This window comes from Nothoprocta perdicaria, unplaced genomic scaffold (assembly GCF_003342845.1).
Source record: "Nothoprocta perdicaria isolate Ctin4 unplaced genomic scaffold, notPer1 scaffold_117, whole genome shotgun sequence".
NCBI classification, from domain to species: domain Eukaryota; kingdom Metazoa; phylum Chordata; class Aves; order Tinamiformes; family Tinamidae; genus Nothoprocta; species Nothoprocta perdicaria.
Window position 1 is genome coordinate 1166017 of NW_020454283.1, and position 14965 is coordinate 1180981.

General features: G+C 58.5%; 2 protein-coding genes across 2 annotated transcripts in view; one reads left to right on the plus strand and one right to left on the minus strand.

Moving 5' to 3' along the window:
* RCC2 (regulator of chromosome condensation 2) overlaps window positions 1–1083 on the minus strand; it is a 13101-nt gene extending 12018 nt beyond the window's left edge. The window contains exons 1-2 of the mRNA XM_026053569.1: window positions 1050–1083; window positions 780–805 (exon numbers count right to left, since the gene is read on the minus strand). Coding sequence (XP_025909354.1) covers window positions 780–805; window positions 1050–1083 — 60 coding nt within the window. The remainder of the gene's footprint in view (window positions 1–779; window positions 806–1049) is intronic.
* A 4864-nt stretch (window positions 1084–5947) lies between these two features.
* Window positions 5948–14965, plus strand: part of ARHGEF10L (Rho guanine nucleotide exchange factor 10 like) — a 12024-nt gene continuing 3006 nt past the window's right edge. Inside the window, exons 1-20 of the mRNA XM_026053692.1 lie at window positions 5948–6001; window positions 6142–6225; window positions 6917–7089; window positions 7377–7493; window positions 7931–8039; window positions 8906–9012; window positions 9157–9234; window positions 9343–9522; window positions 9818–9934; window positions 10364–10456; window positions 10558–10731; window positions 10882–11027; window positions 11675–11865; window positions 11977–12092; window positions 12326–12453; window positions 12539–12639; window positions 13215–13336; window positions 13800–13886; window positions 13978–14165; window positions 14550–14704. Coding sequence (XP_025909477.1) covers window positions 7461–7493; window positions 7931–8039; window positions 8906–9012; window positions 9157–9234; window positions 9343–9522; window positions 9818–9934; window positions 10364–10456; window positions 10558–10731; window positions 10882–11027; window positions 11675–11865; window positions 11977–12092; window positions 12326–12453; window positions 12539–12639; window positions 13215–13336; window positions 13800–13886; window positions 13978–14165; window positions 14550–14704 — 2125 coding nt within the window. The 5' untranslated portion in view covers window positions 5948–6001; window positions 6142–6225; window positions 6917–7089; window positions 7377–7460. The remainder of the gene's footprint in view (window positions 6002–6141; window positions 6226–6916; window positions 7090–7376; window positions 7494–7930; window positions 8040–8905; window positions 9013–9156; window positions 9235–9342; window positions 9523–9817; window positions 9935–10363; window positions 10457–10557; window positions 10732–10881; window positions 11028–11674; window positions 11866–11976; window positions 12093–12325; window positions 12454–12538; window positions 12640–13214; window positions 13337–13799; window positions 13887–13977; window positions 14166–14549; window positions 14705–14965) is intronic.

Genomic DNA, 14965 nt, shown 5'->3' on the forward strand with positions numbered 1-14965 from the left:
CTTTTCTTTTTCTTTATTTTTCCCCATTTTTTTCCCTCTTCCTGTTTTTTCCCCCTCTTTCCCCTTTTCCCCCCCTCCCATTACTCCTTTCCCAGGGTCACCATGGTGCAAATCCCAACTGAGCCCCATGCAAAGGACAACATTGGGAGGCTGATGTTCACCTGGTGTTGTTTTATTTTAATAATATTATTAATAAAGAAAGGAATAATTGGGTTTAAGTGGGAAAAGCCCCCAGGCACTTTCCCAGGACCAGGGAAATCATGGGCATAGATCCCGCATAGTTCGAGCTGGCGCTTTTCACGGAGACACTGGTGGGATTTTCCAAGGGGATATGAGGCAGGGGTGCAGCACAGGGATGTAAAATCTTGGAGATGGGGCTGCCGAAGGTCCTGCTCGYGTGGGAATTCGGGAAGCTCCCGCTGCAAGCCGGAGGGGGCCAGGATCCCCGAGGAGGAAAGGGCCAGGGATTAACAGAGGGCAGAGAGACAGGTCTGGTGCACAGGGGGTTAAATGGGGGGGGGTCCTTGTTTGGGGGACGGGAATGGGGGAGATCCACGAAGGAGAAGGTGTCCTGCCCTAGGGAGCGAGGGCTGCGCGGATGGGGATCGGTGCCGCTCTGCAGGGCGCATCCCGGCGGGATGCGGGAGGATAAATGAGCGCCGCGCCGCGTCCTCCCCTTCCTTCTTCTCTTCCTTCCTTCCTTCCGTCCGTCCTCCTTCCGTCCGTCCGTCCTTCCTTCCCGAGGCGGGATTAGCCAGCGATCCTTTTTTTTTTTTTACCCGGCTGGCGGCGGGGCTGGGCTGGGCTGGGACGGACAGAGGGACGGACAGACGGACGGGCGGACGGACAGAGCGCCGCGGGAGGACGAGCCGGGGGGGCAGCGGCGACCCCCCCTCCCCGGGCCCATGCGGAGCCGGAGCCGCGGCCGGAGGCCCCGCGTCCTGCCCAGGTCAGCGCCGGGTCCCCGGGAAGGGGCCGGGAAGTCGCCCCTCTTGGTGGGAGGCTGCGCGGGGCCGTCTGCATCCAGCCATATGCATCCATATCCATACCCGTATCCATATCCATACCCGTATCCATATCCATACCCGTATCCATATCCATACCAGTTCTTTCACCCCCCCATCTGCCTCTGTCTCACCTATATCATCTCTGCCTCCGCCTTATTTATATCCATATCATCTATATCTGCAACTGTATCTATATCTCTTTTATGTATCTATTCCACGACTATATCTATATCTCTTTTATATATCTATTCCTATATATATCTCCTTCTATATAGAGAGCTATCTTTTTATCTTTGTATCTCTATGTCTGTATCACTTATCTATGTATATCTGTATCTCTGTATCATCTATACCTGCATCTATATCCCTATTTCTTTACATGTACCTGTTTCTATTTATCTCTTTTTATATCTTTCTCTCTATATATCTATTTAGGTATATTTATATCTTTGTATCTCCATCTATTTTTCTCTATCTACAACTCTGTATCCTCTATATCTATACCTCTGTATCTCTATGTATCTCTATCCTCTATATTTCTCCTTATCTCGCTTTATATCATCTATATCATCTCTGTGGCCCATCTTTATCATGTATCTGTATTATCTATCCCTATATTATCTCTGTATCACCTCTATATCGTCTAGCTATGTCAGTTATACCTCTTTGTTTCTATATCTATTTATACCTATTTATTTCCATCTACTTTTGCTCCCAGTTTACATCCATAGGCCCTGATTCCAGCCACATTCTGGGGGGCTTTGTGTGTATTTTTTTTTGTGGGTTTTTTTTTTATTATTATTATTTGTTTCCCGTGTCTTTGCCATTCAGAGAAGGGCGAGGGGGGGATTTAAACGCACCGATCGCCTCCGTTCTTTGCCCTGGGCTCAACCACCTGCTCCCAATCCCACCCCGGGGCCATTTTTAGCAGCTCCCGGGGCCCTTCCCGGCCCTGGTTATTCCGGGAGCCGCGGCCGGGCTCTTCCCACACCAGGATTTCAGCGCACGATGCCGAGCTGGGAGAGCAGGGCTCTTTTAAATCCCTTTCCCATTACACCTACAGTGGGGAGAATTCAGCTTTCCTTGTATTTTTGGGCACCCCCCCACGCCGGGGTGAGGCTGCTTTGTGCCGTGCGGGAGCCTTCCTGCTCGCCCTGTTTTCCCATGAGTTTTCCCTGTTTCTGCTCGACCCCAGCGGCCTCCCCAGATGCAGAAGCGCCTGGAGAAGGCGACGCGCCAGCAAGCGGCAAGACGGCTTTTAAGCAACATAAATCTGATTATTTTATTCTTTTTTTCCCCCCCATTTTCCCTCTTTTTCTCCCCAGTTTGGGTTGTCTCATAGCATGAAAAAGCCGAGATATTTTTTCTTTTTTTTTTCCGGTTGAGCAGCACCGTTGAAAAGGCAGCAAAAGAGAGGGAAACAAAACAAAACAAAACAGCGGTTTGAGCGCTGGGATCTTTTGTTTTCGCTGCCCAACTGGCGCGGGAAAAGCCGCCGAGAAATGCGGATTCACGGGGAGAAAAGCAAGGCCAAAGCCGGAGAGGGCAGCTTGTAAATCTGTCCCCAAACAGAGCCTCAACCTCTCCGTTTTGCAAAAATTTCACCCATTTTGACCATCCTAAAGGGGCCAGATTTGCAAATTGGGGATGGTGTGGGCAGTGTCACTGCTGGAAAAAAAATATATATATATATAATGTATATATATATATATTTAAGAGGCCGAAACGGGCCTGAAAGACTCATTTTAGGGAGCTGCAAGGAGCTGCTTGGGCGATGCAGGATTGAGGCCGGGTTTGTGCCCACACCCAGCAAACGGGCACTTTATGGGCGTTTTTCCGGGGTGGGGAGCGGTGGAACCGGCCGAGGAGCCTGAACTGGGCAGGTCGGGAAGCTGCCGAGGAGCTGGGAGGGGATAAAACTTATGTAAAACAAGTCTGGTTTGGGACGTTGCTTCTCGCTGGGGTGCAGGTAACGTTTCGGGGCTGTTTTCCAGGCTTTTGGGGTTTTTTTTTTGGAGCGGGGGGGCAGGTGCAAGGAGATCAGGTGAGGTACCAGCCAAGCACTTCCAGTGTCACGGGATGCCTGGAAAAGGGATGTGAGGAGGGAAAAGCATCCGTGACTTCCCGGGGAAATCGGCCGGCATCCCTCGGCGCAGACAGCGGGCTGGGAGCAGCTGGGCACGCTGGTGTCCGGATGCRCTCTTGGAGCAGGACGGGGTGCTTGGGGCAGCGGGAAAGAAGCCMACTTTTCCCTGCTCGGGGCACAAGTGTTTCACAAAGTGCTTTTGGGGCGTTTTTGTTTGTTTTGTTTTGTGGGGTTTTTTTTTTTTCAATGATTATTGCAACACATTTTGCAAAATCGGTTTATTTTTTGCAAAATTTTTACAAAATTGCATCTGCAGCCCGTGAGCACGGGATGTTTGCAGCCGGCGTGGGGACATTTCGCAGGGTTTTTCCTCCTCTCTCCGCCAAGCCAGGCAGGGATCCAATCGGCCGTGGCATTTGGGGGAAGTTAATGATTTCTCCGCCTGCTCTTGCCTGGCCTTCCTCATTCCTTCTTCCTCCTCCCTCCGCCTGGCCCGGCTCTGCCCGCTGCCGGTGACACGGCACGCTTGCAAGGCTGGGGCTTAAGAGGATATGTGGATAGCGAGCAAGAGCAGAGACAGGTTTGGGTTGAGCCACGGGGCCAAAGCACCATGGATCAGCCGTGCAACCTTGCAAATYGGCCGTGCACGGGGCGAGCTGGACACGTAGCAGGGCAAAAGGGCCACGTACAGGGCGAGCTGTTTGTGCACTGGCCGTGCAAGGGCTGAATTGGCCGTGCAGCAGGGTGAATTAGCCATGTACGGGGCAAATTGGCCCCGCACAGGGTGAATTGGCCCAGCACAGGATGATTTGGTTGTGCTTGAGGAGGAATGGCCATGCACAGGGCAAGTTGGCCATGCAAGGGGAAAGCTGGAGGGCACCAGGGCAAATCGGCTGCACACAGAGTGAATTGGCCGTACACAGGGCAAATTGGTTGTCCAGGGGGCAAATTGGCCGTCCAGGGGGCAAATTGACCATGCATAGGGTGAATTTGTTGTGCACGAGGCAAATTGGCTGTGCTCAGGGCGAGTTGGCCATGCGTGGGGCGAGTTGGCCGTGCTGCAGGGCAAATGGGCCGTGCACAGGGCAAACTGGTTGTGCATGGGGCAAGCTGGCCATGCAACAGGGCAGTTTGGCCATGTATAGGGTGCATTGGTTGTGTGCAGGATGAATTGGTCGTGCGAGAAGTGAATTGGCCACACACAGGGCAAACTGGCCATGCACCAGGGCAAACTGGCCATGCACGGGGTGAATCGGTTGTGCGTGGGGCAAACTGGCTGTGCAACAGGGTGAATCTGTTGTGCAGGGGGAGAATTGGTTGTGCACAGGCTAAACTGGCAGTTTGCAAGGGGAACTGGCCGTGCTCTGGGCAAGTTGGCCACGTAACCAGGTGAACTGGCCTTGCACAGGGTGAACTGGTTGTGTATGGGGCAAACTGGTTGTTCACAGGGTGCATTGGCCATGTAACCTTGCAAATCAGCCGTGCCTGGGATGAACTGGCCATGCAGTGGGGCAAACCAGCCATGCATGGGGGGATTGGATATATGTGGGGGGAATTAGCCTTGCAGTGGGGTATACTGGCCATTCACAGGCCAACTGGGTATGTATGGGRTGAACTGGCTGTGCAATGGGGGGAGCTGCCCATGCACAGGGGCAATTGGCCTTGCACGGGGGSAATTGCCCATGTATTGGAGCAAACCAATGGTGCACGGGGCAAATTGGCTGTGCAGTGGGGTGAAGCGGCCGTGCCACGGGGCCAAGCGGCCCTGCCGGCCCCTCCGTGCAGGGTTGGGTGCATTAGGGGCCAGATCCCCCCCTTCTCACAGCCTTTCCCCCCCCGGCCCCACAGCAGAGCGGTGGGCAGGGGTCCCGGCGGTGCCCGCCCCTCGCCGGTGCCATGGCTTCGTCCCGCCGGCCGCCGGGCCCTGCACTAGGTGCCGGCAGCCCCACGGACGCCGAGGAGGAGCCCGGCGAAGCCTTCGCCTCAGAGGCCGGCAAGGAGGAGGAGGAAGAGGAGGAGGAGGCAGAGGCCGGTGGCGCCGCGGGGCTGCAGGCGCCTCCGTTGCACCGGTGCCCCGATGCCGGTAAGGTGCCGGCAGCCCTTCCCGTACCCGTGTCCTGGGATAATGCCGGAGTCCCGGCACCCACCGCCTTCCTCCCTGCTTGTGTCTCCGCAGCCGCCGCGACGCAGCCCCAGGCCGAGTAAGCAAGGCGCCCGCGGGGATCTTTCCTCCGTTTCGGGGTCTCTGGCACATCCTTGGGCAGCACCGGATCCATCCCACGGTGCTCTGGACCCTTTCCCGAAGGGGAACCCACCAGCAAAGGGAGAAGTYGCCCCATGGGATAAGGCAGGGCTGGCCGGCGCCCCAGCACTGATCCCAGGTTGGGGACCCCAGCCCGAGGATGGGGACCCAGCCAGGCACCCTGAACCCAAGGGTACAGACCCTGAAGTCCAAGATAGGGACCCCAACCATAGCGGAGGGTCCTGGACCAGGATGGATTTAGGGATCCTGAACCTAAAATGGGGACTTTGACTCCTGTGTAGGGTGCCGACCCCCACAGAGGCACCCTGAACCTCAAGGCATGGGCTCCAACCCCAGGGCAGGGACCCCAACCCCAGGGCCCCGACCCAAATGTAGGGACCCCAGCCCCAGAATAGGGATCCCARACTCCAGGATAGGGACTCTGGACACCAGGGTAGGGACCATGACCTCCCGATTAGGGATCCCAACCTCAGGATGGGGACTCTGAACCCCAACATCCACCTGCAGCCAGGAAGGCCGAAAAAAAAACCCTTTCTGGACACAAAGGAATGCAAATGTAGCTCATCCCTCCTTCCGTCAGGCTCTTCCCGGTGGTGAACAACGGCGAGGCCGGCTCYGGCTGCGAGAGTGAGAGCTGCCACCCAGGTGGGCCACCCCGGGGGACGATCCATCCCCGCGGGGCTCGGYGTGGGATTTGGGAGCTTTCCGTGCAAATCCCTGCCTGCCAGCCCCGTTTTGGGGCCGGAGCAGGGAGTTCCGCTCATTTTGCCCTCCTGACTCGGCAGGTGAGCGCTTCGAGTTCCCCGCCGTGGAGGAGGACGTGATCTACGACGACGTCCCCTGCGAGAACCTCGAGGCTGAGCAGGACGGTAGGGACYGACGTCGCTTTATGGATGGGGAAACTGAGGCACGTGGTGAGGGGGTAATCAAAAGCTTCTGAAACCTCCTTTCCCCAATTCCTGGGGCCTTATAAATCCCCAAAGGGCTCTCTCTCCAGCCCCACCTCTGCTTCCCGCCTCCCCCTTAAATCCCTGCTCCGAGCTGAGCTCCGGCCTGTCTGGAAGCTCCCACCAGAGCCGGATCAAATAATCCGCAGTCAGCGGCTGGGCGGCTGTATCCCGGCGGCAGCTCCTGCTCCAGGTGGGCCGGGAATTGGGAATGCCAGAGGCCCTGCGCAGCTGCGGCTCCCAAGGGCGCCGACACAGCCGTGTCCCCCAACGTGGGGTTAAATGCGACTCCCGGGATGCAGAGGAGCTTTGTTTTCGGTGCTTTCTTGATGGCTGAGCTGGGTTACAGCCCCAGCTGGCTGCRTTTATGTTTTCCTTCCATCCCTTCCTTGGGAAGAGGATGCATCCTCATGGAGCAGGATACTCCCAAGTGCAGCTTGCAGGGCACCTGCCAATAAACGCAAGGGGTAGGGAAGGAAAATCCCCCTAGCCAGTAAYGCGGTTTCCTGGCAGAAAATGCCCCCAGAAACCAAATTCCCAGGGGAAAWTCCCCCCGCTCCGTGTGCCGTGCCCCCCTGGAGCTGCTGCTGAGACCTGCGGGCCRCCCCGGCAGGGCCCGAGCGCAGCCTCCTCTATGAGGACGTGCAGCRGGGAGACGAGGGGCGGCGCGAGGCCGAGGAGCTGGGCTGGAGCTCCAGCGAGTTCGAGAGCTACAGCGAGGACTCGGGCGAGGAGGCCAAGCCGGAGGCCGAGCCCGTCAAGCACCGGGCCTCCTTCCAGCCCAAGGTAACGGTGACATTCCCGCGGCGGGGAGAAAAGACCAGCGCTTTGCAGCCCCTTCCCGTGGCGCGGCGCGGATGCCGCGTTGCTTTTTCCGCTCCTGGTGTGTTTAACACGGAGGTCGTGCGCGAGCGAGGGCGCTGCTGCTTCCCCACGCTCCTTTCCCCCGTATCCCGTCGCCGCCTTCSGATGGGGTTTCTCTTCCCGGTGCTTTTGGGCTGCTTAACCTGCCGCCTCTCTCTTCTCTGCCCTCTCCTCCGTGCTGCCGCTTCTGCTTTGCTTTGGGGGCCCAGCTTTCTCCAGACCTCCATAGGCTAAAGGAGAGATACGCCAGGACTAAGCGGGACATCCTGGCACTAAGAGTTGGGGGGAGAGACATGCAGGAGCTGAAGCACAAGTACGACTGGAAGGTACCTGCGGAGCCCTCCGCGCGCCGCCCTTCCCCATCCCCATCCCGGCCGGGCGCGGGGGACGCGCTCCCGGCGGGATCGCTGTCTGGAGGAGGAAGGGGCTATAGGAGCACGCGTGGCCGCTCGCGAGCCACTTTAGGGCTCTTTTGGGGTGTTTTTTTTYCCCCCTTTTATTATATGTTGTTGCTGGGGGACTAAGCGTGCCCAGCGCYGGCTTCTCGCTCTTTCCTCGCCTCCCCGCTCACTTCTTGCTRCCCGCTCGTGCCCGGCCTCTTCCTCGCCCGCTCCGCGTCCTGGTGCTRCCGGAGGGGTCTGGTCCCCGCTGGGGAGCCAGAGCTGGGAATYGCAAATGCCCCCCAAAAACAGGACCCTAGCGAGCGCTCTCGGCGAGCAAAACGCCCGCGGGCGCCTCCAGCCGCTCTCCCCACTCTCGGCAGATGACTCAGCTGATGAAGGCCGCCAAGAGCGGCACCAAGGACGGGCTGGAGAAGACCAAGATCGCCGTCATGAGGAAGGTGACCTTCCTGCAGCGGAAAGAGGTGCCAGGTGAGGGCAAGAGAGCGCCTGGGGCAAACGCCCCATCTGCCTCCACCAGCGAAAGCAAGGCTGCTTTTTCCTTTTTTTTYCCCCCCAAATAATTCGTGCATCTGTAAAGATCCGTATTTCCATATTCCTTTTAACTTTCATGCTAGCATTTTTTTTTTAATTGATATCTTTTTCTCCCCGTCCCGAGCAAGCGCGCTGCTGCCCGCGTGCCCGCTCCGCCCGTGCCCGGGCTGACGTTGCCCGTCCCTCCCCTGCCGAGGCCGGCCCGGCCGATCCTCCCTTTTCCAAAATTAGGGGAAGCAGAAAGGTCAGGGGGCCGCAGCCGCCTCGGCGCCCGCCCCGCGCCCGGCGCCCGCCCCGCGCCCGCCCGCATGGCAGCGGCCCCGGGGCGAAAGGGGAAGCGGCTCTAGCCCCATGCGGCATGTGGAGGAGACGGGCGGACGCCCACGGTGCCCTGGCCCGCTCGCCCTCCTCCTCCTCCGCTGCTTCGGCCTCGGGTAAGGGCAGCCGCGCTCCCCCTCTCTCCCCACTTGGATATTTTTTTTAATTATCCTTTTTTTYCCCCTGCTTTTTCCCCGCTGCTCGTGGCTTTGCTCTGTCTTTCCTGCTGGTGCCGGGGGCTGTTTGGGGGAGCCGGAGGGTATTGGGGGCTCGGGTGGCCTCGAGTCCCCCCCGCCACCGGCGCGAGCGCTCCATTCCCAGGGCTGACTCATGCAGCCGGTGTCCGGTGTCAGCTCGGAAAAGCAGCCGGCGCCGGGCGGCGGCGGCGCCTCCCCGGGCTCCCCGCTGGGGTTTTGCTGCAAAAAAAAAGGCTAATATCGGTGGGATTTATTTGCTCGTTCTTGGCGGGGGGGTCCGCTCGGCAGGTGACTCGGAGGAGGAGGACACGGGCTTCCTGGAGGTGACCGTTTCCGACATGAAGCACCCGCCGCCGGAGCTGAGCCCCATGCCCGCGGGGCTGAGCGCCCAGCAGGTCCGCGCGATGGGCGGCCGGGCACCGCGCGGCGCTTCCCCTTTGCGGGAATTGCGCAATTCCTTTCCCCCTCCTTCCCGCTTCCCCTTCCCGGGCGCGGGGCCGGCCGCGTGGGGTTCCCGCAGCGCCCACGTGCCCTTGCAGGTGGTGCGGCGGCACATCCTGGGCTCCATCGTGCAGAGCGAGAGGAGCTACGTGGACTCCTTGAAGCGCATCCTGCAGGTACAGCCTGCCCTCCGTGCCCCTTTTCCTTGGTGGGGGGCATGAAGACAATTTTTTGGTGCKGGGAGATAGGGTTGGCCAAGGCTGATGGCACCGCCTGTCCCGCAGGATTACAGGAACCCCTTGCTGGAGATGGAGCCCAAGGTGCTGAGCGCGAGGAAGTGCCAGCTGGTGTTCTTCCGGCTCAAGGAGATCCTGCAGTGCCACTCCATGTTCCAGATCGCCCTGGCCTCCCGTGTGGCTGAGTGGGACGCCACCGAGAAGATCGGGGACCTCTTTGTGGCCTCGGTAGGAAGACACAGTGGGCAGGTGTTTTCGGGATCTTCCATCCTACCAAGGTCCCATGACTACCTCCAAAACTGCATGARCCTCATGCACGTGTCCTCTCTCCACCCTGGTGCTGTGGGTGGACCAGTAGCTGGACCAGATCTTGGCCTTTGGGGAGCTGCTGCGCGTGTTTGTGTTGCAAGAGCAGCCCATGGGCAAGCAGCCTGGAAATCCAGAGGAGAAACCTCCAAAACCAGTGCCCACCTCTGCTGTCTCCCCGAGGTGGCTCTAACTGCCCCCCTTTTGATGCCCCCAGTTCTCCAAGTCAATGGTGCTGGACGTGTACAGCGATTACGTCAACAACTTCACTGCGGCCATGTCCCTCATCAAGAAGGCCTGTCTCACCAAGCCTGCCTTCCTGGAGTTCCTCAAGGTGGGTGCTCGCGCGTCTCCTCTGTTTGGGATTGGCATGGCTTTTCCGGGCTCTGTCTGCCTTCTGGGTGGTGGTGGGAGGGTTGGCAGGACCTGGTGGAAGGGGGAAGGTGATGTGGATGCCATCTCATCAGTCATCATCATCATGGCCCTGGATGGCGGGGAAGAGGAGGGAGGGATGAAGGTAGTATGAGGCTACCTTGTCCATCAGGATGAAGGTGGTGTGTGGACGCCCTCTCATCCTTAAATTGTCATCATCAGGGCATTGGGTGGGTAAGGAAGAGGCAGGAGGGATGAAGGTGGTATGGAGGCCATCTTGTCCATCCTCATCACCAGGTCCCTGGGTGGATCAGGAAGCCCCCAGGGTGCTGCTGGGGGCTAGAGCTCCTCAGGGTTGGACAACCATGGGTGCCTCCTCCTCTCCTGGCAGAAGCGGCAGATGGCCAGCGCTGACCGGGTCACGCTCTACGGGCTGATGGTGAAGCCCATCCAGCGGTTCCCGCAGTTCATCCTGCTGCTGCAGGTACGGCCAAGTTGAGTGCCACAGGAGAAGATCTCTCCCATTTGAGGTCAACGGCCTTCATCCTTGTCCCTGCTTCTTCATCCCAACGTTTTCCTGTCCAGGACATGCTGAAAAACACCCCCAAGGGCCACGCAGATCGGCTCTCCCTGCAGCTGGCCCTCACTGAGCTGGAGACGTTGGCTGAGAAGCTCAATGAGCAGAAGCGYTTGGCCGACCAGGTTGCTGAAATCCAGCAGCTGAGCAAGAGCCTCAGCGATCGCAGCGGCCTCAACAAGGTGGGCAGAACCTGGCCCGGGAGAAACCCTCCTCCTGCTCCCAAGGGAAAGCTGGAGCCTAGTGGCCACGGGATGGTTTGGGGAGGGTTTCAGCCCCCAGCTTCAGGAACTGATGTTGCCTCTTTGCTGCCGGCGCCGTCGTGTCCGCAGCTGCTGAGCTCGGGCCAGCGGCAGCTCCTGCTCTGCGAGACCTTGACTGAGACGGTCTACGGGGACCGGGGGCAGCTGCTCAARTCCAAGGAACGCAAGGTCTTCCTGCTCAACGACATGCTGGTCTGCGCCAACATCAACTTCAAGTAGGTTGGAGTGCCTTGAGACCCCCGGATGACAAACACCRGCCTTGACATGAAGCATTCGTTGTTTGGGGCATCTTCCTCACTGATGGGACTCCCAGGGGTTTCACAGGTGGCTTCGGACACCTCCTGATGTCCCAGCAGATATCTAATGGCTGGCATTTCAAAGCAGCTACCCCGATTGGCATTCAAGCAGCCATTTTGGGGCCATTCCTCCCATTTTACCTTGCCTTGGCCAACCCGCTCCATGCTTCAGGTCCAGGAGGAGCCGGCGCAATGGGGTTGGGTGGAGGAGGACTCTAGAAACAGCGCCGGGATCTCCTCTCCTCTCGTGTGCTGCAAAACAGCTCTTTGCAAAGCAGTGCAAATCCTCATGAAACCTTTTTTCCCCCCTTCTCGTTCTAGGCCTGTGAACTCCAGGTAGGACTCGAGTGTGACATGCTCCCATTTATTGCATTTTTGCTTGTTTTTTTGGCCGCCCAGAAGCTTGCAATCCAACAGCACAATCAAAACTAATCCGGAGGGGCTGCTCGCTTGGCTGGGGGTGCTGCATGGGGGCATTGCCCGGGTTATTTTGCTGATTTTTAAAGAATTGTTTCCTTTTATTGTACTTATTTTCCGTTTTTCGCCCGTGTCTTCTCCCTTGGCAGGGGGCAGCTGGAGATCAGCAGCCTGGTGCCGCTGGGCCCCAAGTATGTGGTGAAGTGGAGCACGGCACTGCCCCAGGTGCAGGTGGTAGAGGTGGGCCAGGAGAGCGGCGGCGGCCACGACAAGGACCACGCGGGCGGCCACGGTGGCCACAACGCCAGGAAGCACCCAGCTGCCAGCCAGGCCTCGCACAGTGAGTTGGCCACCGGCYGTTCCCGTGCCGCGGGCTCCTCGCRTCGTGCCCTTCATCCCTCCCGGCRCATGGAGCTTCCTGCYTCCTCCCACCGCTCGCTTTCCTTCCAAGATAAGGTCTACCTGGGGCCGCCACGGCTCTTCCAGGAGCTGCAGGACTTGCAGAAGGACCTGGCAGTGGTGGAGCAGATCACCTTGCTCATCAGCACACTCCACGGCACCTACCAGGTAGGTGCCAGCCTAGCTGATTTCCCCTCTTTTTTTTCCCCCCCCCTTTTTTTTTTTTTAATTGCAACCTGCAAACGGGGACTATGGAAGCCCTGGCTCCTCCACCCTAAGGTGGCCGCCCTGGTGAGTTGGTGATGGTTGGTTCCAGCAGCTCCCACAACCCACGGGAGCCCTCCAGGTGCCAGCACCTCTGCACTGGGTTGATCCTGGGGGGGCTGTTCCTCCTTTCCCAGAACCTGAACATGACGGTGGCGCAGGACTGGTGCTTGGCACTGCAGAGGATGATGAGGGTGAAGGAGGAGGAGATCCACTCGGCCAACAAGTGCCGCCTCCGCCTCCTGCTCCCTGGCAAGCCGGACAAGTGAGTGGGCGGCCGGTTCAACCCCATCCGCCTCCCGACCTCCCTGTCTCCGTCGGGTGACCYAGGTGCCTTCGCCCTGCCCCAGGTCCGGCCGGCCCATCAGCTTCATGGTGGTCTTCATCACGCCCAACCCGCTGAGCAAGATCGCCTGGGTCAACCGGCTGCACTTGGCCAAGATCGGGCTGCGTGAGTAACGGCGCCGAGTGACCCGCGTGTCGCGAGCGGCGCCGGTGCTCCCTGGCTGCACCCGCCTTGCCCGGCCTTCTCCTTCATGCTCCCTCCTCATCCTCATCCCTTTTTTTTACATTCATATATATATATACATATGAATGTTTTTTAAAAAAAAAAGAAGAATCGATAGAAATCATATTGGAACATGGGGCTCCCCTCCTCCCTGGGCATTTTTGGGGATTTTTTTCCTATTGGAAGCCTGGTGAGTGACCTTTAATTTCTTTTTTAAATGTCCAGAGCTGCAGGAGTTTGGAAACATAACTGTGGTTGTGTTCCTCTGATGCAGAGGAACGTGTTACAGCTCCTTTGCCTGCATATATAAATATGTGTATACATAGATATCTATCCGTATGTGTATGGCTATATATATATGCACATGCCTTTATATATTTATAGGTGCTCCCAGGAACTCCCATTCCCATGCTGTCCCCATTCCGAAACACGGATACCCACCGCACCCGGGTGTTTTTCCCGCCCCGCTGGGTGTTTTCCCCTTGCAAAGCCCCTCCAGCCGCTGCCTCTTCCCGCAGGGGAGGAGAACCAGCCCGGCTGGCTCTGTCCCGAGGAGGACAAGAAGAGCAAAGCGCCCTTCTGGTGCCCCATCCTGTCCTGCCACGTGCCCGCCTTCTCCTGCAAGGCCCTCGACCTGCAGGTGACACAAATCCCGGCACCTCCTGGCACGGAGGGGATGGAGCGGGGGCTTTGGGGGCGGGAAGGAGGGGATGGAGCGGGTATTTTTGGGGTAGGATGGAGCGGGTGCTTTGGGGGCAGGAAGGAGGGGATGGAGCGGGTGCTTTGGGGTGGGAAGGAGGGGATGGAGCGGGTGTTTTGGGGTGGGAAGGAGGGGATGGAGCAGGTGCTTTAGGAGGGGATGGAGCGGGTGTTTTTGGGGTGGGAAGGAGCGGAAGGAGCGGGTGCTTTGGGTGCAGGAAGGAGGGGATGGAGCGGGTGTTTTTGGGTGCAGGAAGGAGGGGATGGAGTGGGTGCTTTGGGAGGGGATGGAGCGGGTGCTTTGGGGCAGGAAGGAGGCGACAAAGCAGGCCTTTTGGGGATGAAACCCTGGAGAACAGGCCCGTTCCGGGGGTGCCGGGCTGACGTGGCCGCGCTCCCCGCAGCTCGCCGCCGCCGTGCACGCGCCCGTGCAGTCCTCGCTGCTGGGCTTCTCCGCCGTGAGCACCTCGCTGCCGCACGGCTACCTCTGGGTGAGCGGGGCCGCGACCGGGCACGCAGAGGGGAAAAACACCCAAAAACCCCCCAAATCCTCACTTTTCCCCCTCTTTTTGCCCGGCTCAGGTCGGCGGGGGCCAGGAGGGCGCCGGTGGCCACGTGGAGATCTTCTCACTGAACCGCGCGGCGCCCCGCACCGTCAAGTTCTTCCCGTTGCCCTCGCCGGTGCTCTGCATGGAGTACATCCCCGAAGCCGCCGGCCCCCGCGAGCAGCCSGCCGGCCCGGCCATCTACCTGGGCTTGCGGGACGGCAGGTGAGCCTTCGCGCCCCCCTCCTCCTCCTCCTCACCGCCTTCCCGTGGGAACCGGGCATGCACGCCGCGCATTTTTCCCACTATATGTATAAAAAGACTTTAAAAATTGAAATATATACATATATTTATGGCGATTTCAACATGTATATTTACGGTGTGTTTGTTTATGGTGTGTTTATTTATGGTTCCCGTGGGAAGCGGGCGTGCGCGGCGCGCATTTGTCCTATTAGACATATAAAAAAAATTCTAAAAAATTGAAATATATATATATTGACGGTGATTTAGAGAGATATATTGATGGCGATTTAAAGATGTGTGTTGATGGCGGTTTAAGGATCGGCATTTAAGGTATGTTTCTGTGTGGTGTGCTGTTTTGCCGGGCAGCATYGTGGCGTACGGCAGCGTGGACGCGGGCACGCAGCGCCTGCTGAGCCGCCGCAGCCCCGGCGCGCAGCCCGTGCTCTGCCTCAAGCACGGCCCCGACTACCTCTTCGCCGGCCTGCAGGACGGCACCGTGGCCGCCTACGCCCGGAATGACGGTGGGGCCGGGATCGTCCGGCGTGCGCCCGCAGTTCCGCYGGGAATGGCCCTTGGGGGTTAATTTAGCCCAAAAACAGAGCATGCTAAAAAGCAAAATCGCTGGGCTAAGCTTCAGCATCCTCATCCAAAGGGGGATTTTCCCGAGCATGCAAAAAAGCCTGGGTTTGGGAAAATGATCCATTTTTTTTCCTCTTTGGGGGAAGAATTGCAATAGGAAGATGCTGTTTTTGGAGGGGAGGAATGCTCAGGGTTTTTTTCCC